This window comes from Emiliania huxleyi (genome assembly GCF_000372725.1).
Source record: "Emiliania huxleyi CCMP1516 unplaced genomic scaffold EMIHUscaffold_303, whole genome shotgun sequence".
Classification (NCBI taxonomy): Eukaryota; Haptophyta; order Isochrysidales; family Noelaerhabdaceae; genus Emiliania; species Emiliania huxleyi.
In genome coordinates this window covers 78,181-82,832 of record NW_005199744.1, presented here as the reverse complement: position 1 = coordinate 82,832, position 4,652 = coordinate 78,181, and the positions used below count along the sequence as shown (strand labels likewise).

The 4,652-nt window shown below is 63.5% G+C and overlaps 1 protein-coding gene across 1 annotated transcript in view; it reads left to right on the top strand.

Annotated features, from left to right (window-relative positions):
* Nucleotides 1–2,066, top strand: part of EMIHUDRAFT_419013 (hypothetical protein) — a 4,780-nt gene extending 2,714 nt beyond the window's left edge. Inside the window, exons 3-9 of the mRNA XM_005774949.1 lie at nt 16–78; nt 262–301; nt 456–526; nt 727–784; nt 1,145–1,232; nt 1,434–1,496; nt 1,619–2,066. Of these exons, the coding sequence (XP_005775006.1) occupies nt 16–78; nt 262–301; nt 456–526; nt 727–784; nt 1,145–1,232; nt 1,434–1,496; nt 1,619–1,720 (485 nt within the window). The 3' untranslated portion in view covers nt 1,721–2,066. The remainder of the gene's footprint in view (nt 1–15; nt 79–261; nt 302–455; nt 527–726; nt 785–1,144; nt 1,233–1,433; nt 1,497–1,618) is intronic.
* Nucleotides 2,067–4,652: the final 2,586 nt, after the last annotated feature.

Genomic DNA, 4,652 nt, shown 5'->3' with positions numbered 1-4,652 from the left:
TGCGCCGAGGGACAGGTGCGCCGCTCCTCGCCGGCTCCTCCACCATGAACCAGCTGCAAAAGACGCTCGCCGTCACCGGTGCGCCATATCTCCCCACACCTCCCCACACCTCCCCACACCTCCCCCACATCTCCCCATATCTCCCCACACCTCCCCACACCTCCCCCACACCTCCCCCACACCTCCCCACACCTCCCCACACCTCCCCACACCTCCCCGCATCTCCCCACACCTCCCCATATCTCGCCATATCTCGACTAGGCTTCCCCTCGCGCGGGGACATCGACGCCTGCGGATCAAAGCACGCCACAAAAGATGCTCGATCTCATAGACCATAGGCTAGTCTTGTGGACTGCACGCTCTGTCTCAGGCAAACAGGGTTCAGTGCAACCTATCTATCTCGTCTCATGTGCCTACTCCACCCCCCCCCCCTCTCTTCTGGTCTCTTCTCTCAGGTACGCCGCCAAGATGCTCGAGTCCTTGGAGCAGCCGTCCGCACTGCGCGACCTATCCGCCGACATGAAGGGCGCGCGCCATCTCCCCACATCTCCCCCACATCTCCACACATCGCCCCACATCTCCACACATCGCCCCACATCTCCCCATACCTCCCATACCTCCCCATACCTCCCCAGACCTCCCCATACCTCCACATACCTCCACATATCTCCACATGCCTCCACATACCTCCCCATATCTCCCCATATCTCCCCATATCTCGCCTAGGCGCGCCGCCAGACGCAGCCGACCTCGCGCGCCAGCTGCTCCGCTTCAACCCGGCCAGGCGGCGGGGAACCCCCCCCCTCCTCCTCCTCCTCCTCCTCCACCACCACCACCACCACCACCATCACCACACGCACCACCACACCCACCACCACCACCACCACCACCAACACCAACACCACCAACACCAACACCAACACCACCACCACCACCACCACACCCACCACCACCACCACCACCACCACCACCACCACCACCACCACCACCACCACCACCACCACCACCACCACCACCACCACCACACCCACACAGAGCTCCCCCGAGCTCCCCCGAGCTCCCCCGAGCTCGCCCGAGCTCCCCCCCGAGCTCCCCAAGGTCGCCCCTTCTCCCCAGGCAGTTGTTTTCTTTCAATTCTCCCCAGGCGGCCGGACGTGCGCGCCTGCCTCCGCCACGCGTGGATGGCCGACTTCGCCACCGGCGACGAGCCGACCTGCCCCGCGGCGCTCGAGGCGGCGGCCCAGCCGAGACTGGGCGAGAGACTGGGCGAGAGACTGGGCGAGATGTTGGGCGAGATGAGGCGGACGACCCACCCTCTCTGCTCTCGGCTCCTGCTCTATGCTCCTGCTCTATGCTCCTCTCGGCTCCTCTCGGCTCCTCTCGGCTCCTCCCGGCTCCTCTCGGCTCCTCTCAACTCCTCTCCTCTTGCACAGGTGCCCATCGACGACGACACAAAGTTCTCCGTGTCCGACTACCGCGACCGCCTCTACAAGGACGTCGGCTGATCTCGGCTGATCTCGGCTGATCTCGGCTGATCTCGGCTGATCTCGGCTGATCTCGGCTGATCTCGGCTGATCTCGGCTGATCTCGGCTGATCTCCGCCTCGCCTCTACAGGACGTCGTCGCGCGGCGCAAGGACCGCGCCGCCCGGATGGCCGCCTACTTCCCCAAGGCGAGGGACAGCGCGAGCGCCTCGCGCGCGTCCACGGCGGAGCGCTGAGTCCGCCCCCCAGCGCCTCCCTCCGTCCCTCCCTCCTCCGCCCTCCTCCGCTGCGCCGCGGAGCTCTCGGGCCCCACGCGCGCGTCGCGTCGCGTCTCTACGGTGGGTCCGAGACCCTCACGGCCTCTCCGCCCCTCCCCTACGCTCACCGACGCTGGCATGACGCCGCCGATACGTACCGCGGTCTCTCGCGATCTGTTCTCTCTCCGTACCTCTTAAGGTATATGTCTGTCCACTGTCTCGCACACACCCGACATCACCGCGCCCTGTTCCATGTGTGGAGACCTCTTCTGTGTCGCGGTCTGGCCTGTCGAGAATTTTATGTGTAAATGTACCTGCTACTTGCCTCCAGCTCTCTCCTAGGGGGTAGACAGTGCCCCAAAATCCACCAGTCTGGGATTTCGCGCAATTGTTGACTCTGAAAAAAGCTCGCATGTACCTCCTGCAAGCGCTGTGGTCGCCGCAGACTGGCTCCGACTTGACGGCAGCATGGAGACGTGATGCCTCCATGCTGCCGTCAAGTCGAAATCGACATGCGAGTCGATCTTTGCACTTTGGCTCGCCAGAGGTACATGCGGCGTTTCGGGCGACAACAGCGCTGCGACCGCGAAGTGGCGGCGGACATGCTCCCATGTTGCCGACGCGGCGCCGGAGTGGTCGTCGCTGCTCGCCACGACCACGACGGCTACTCGGATACTCCGGGCCGACCCGTCCTACCCGACGGTGGCACTCTTCCACGTCTCGCTCACGCTGAGAAAAATTCTGAAACGGCGTGCAGCAGAGTCACCAACGAGTCGGTCCGCGTGACTCCTCGTGTCCCGCACCGTTCTCACACATCCATAAACTCACTTTGGCCTCACTGAAGCAAGCCCTCAATCCTGAATCCTCAGATTTTAGATTAGGACGCTGTCGACCCTCTATCTCTCCACCACACTCAGGTCCACAGCTCACACACACTCAAACGACCCCCTTGCCCCACCACCTCGTGTGTGTGGAGAAGTTTACCTTACTTTACCTTACCCCTGCGCTCTGGTTGTGCCGCTTTTGGCTGGGCCCCAGTGCGCTGCGGCTCCTGCAACACAGCGCCGAGCAGGCTTCCTGTGTATTCCGTCTCGCGGAATGTTCCTACACGTGTACGGTGATTGCACCCGCGGCTCGCCGGCCTCAACGCAATGCGCGTGAGGCAAGCGACCCCGAGCAGCAGGCCCAGCGCCACGCCTCCGAACCACGTCGAGGCGGCCGACTCCAGCCTGCTCCTCGCCATCGCCAGGCCCGAAGCGGCATGGAGCTCGCGGAGGCGGTCCATCGACGCCTCGGTTTTGGCCGCCGGCCCACCAAAGGTCTCCTCTCGCCCGCAGGACGAGCCCATCGCCTGCCCGCATGATGGTGCATTCCGTGAGGTTGGCGCCGTGCATGATGTGCACCTCTCCCTCGAGAACCAGCACAAACTCATCGAACGAAGGGCACTGCGGAAGCTCTTTTGTGGCGGTGCGCACGGTCGCCACGCAAGCAGAGCAGGCAGAGTCGGCGGAGGCGACGCGGCCGACGTACTCTGTGATGGTGAGGTCAGGCGCGTCGACGACGTCAACGGGCTTAATGACGCGGATGCCGGCGGTCATGCTGCAGGGGTGCTTCCGCTTTCAAGAGGTCTCCGAAGTTCGTCGTTACATTTCGGTTGACCGAGCGGCGCCGACTCACACACACACACACACACACACATGGGCGCGGAGAAGGGGGTCGCGGGGCTCGAGAGGCAGCTCTCCGAGATATCAGACGCACTCGCGCGCGCCGCCGCTGAGCAAGAGGAGGCTGACTCGCGGAGAGGGCTACAGAAGCAGGAGCGGCCGTCGCAGCCTATCGACGTGGAGACCGACGCTCTCACACGCGACACCGCTGAGCAAGAGGAGGCTGACTCGCGGAGACGCAGCGAGCAGGAGTCGCAACCTGCCGACCTGCCTGAGACTGACGATTGGACTCCATGCCCGATGTGCCGGGGACGTGGTCGGTATGAGACGGCCTCGGCAGTGAGCGTGGACTGTCCACAATGCGAGAGCAGCGGCGCCTTGAAGGGGTTGTGGACGAAGTGCTCGAAATGTTCCGGCCTGGGTCTGTTCAATGCGGTCGGAGGCAGCCGAATGCGCTGCGACGCGTGTGATGGGTCGGGGGCGCTGCCTGGTTTGGACTGGTGCCGTTGCTGGGCTTGCTCCGGCCTCGGCATGCCAGGCTGCAGCGTGTGCGGCGGGAAGGGATCGACGCAGCTCTCAAAGATTCACTCTCGCTACTTCAAGCGGGAAGCGGTTGCGGCCAGCACCGAGACTGATGCATACGGCCTGCGCTGCATTCTCTGGCCCGAGGGTGGAGCGGCGGCGTGCGGTGGCTGCGATGGCGTCGCCGTTCAAGTGGAACGGGCTTTGCAGCGGAGTCGCAGAGCAGAAGCTACTCTCAGAGTGTAGCTCGAGCCGTGCCACGAACGAGTGTTCCATATAATTCACGTTGTTTGATCTTTTTTATTTAGCTCACGGAGCACTTGGAGCACTTGGAGTGCAGTCATTAAGACCTCACATCCAGGGCCGGGGAGCTAAGAAGCGCACCCAGCGGGCCGGATGATCGGTATCGGGCTACGGGCAAGAGAGCCCTGACCCCTAAGGGGGGGGGGTGCGCGTTCGCAGGGAAAGGGCCATAAAATAAACACGGGTCTCCGAGGGTTAGCCCCGCGTACCGGGTTTCCCCTTAACTGCAGGACGCCCCCTCTACTCCGGGAGCTAATGAACACCACACTGCACGCCCCACACCACCACTCTGCACTCACTTGCGCAGGCACTTGAGTCACGGACTCTCCTTAAATCCCGCAATGAGATCAGCTGTGCAGACGCTGAGCAGCGTGGAATCTCGCTTGGCGTTTTGTCGCACGACCAGCACGAGGCCGCTCCTC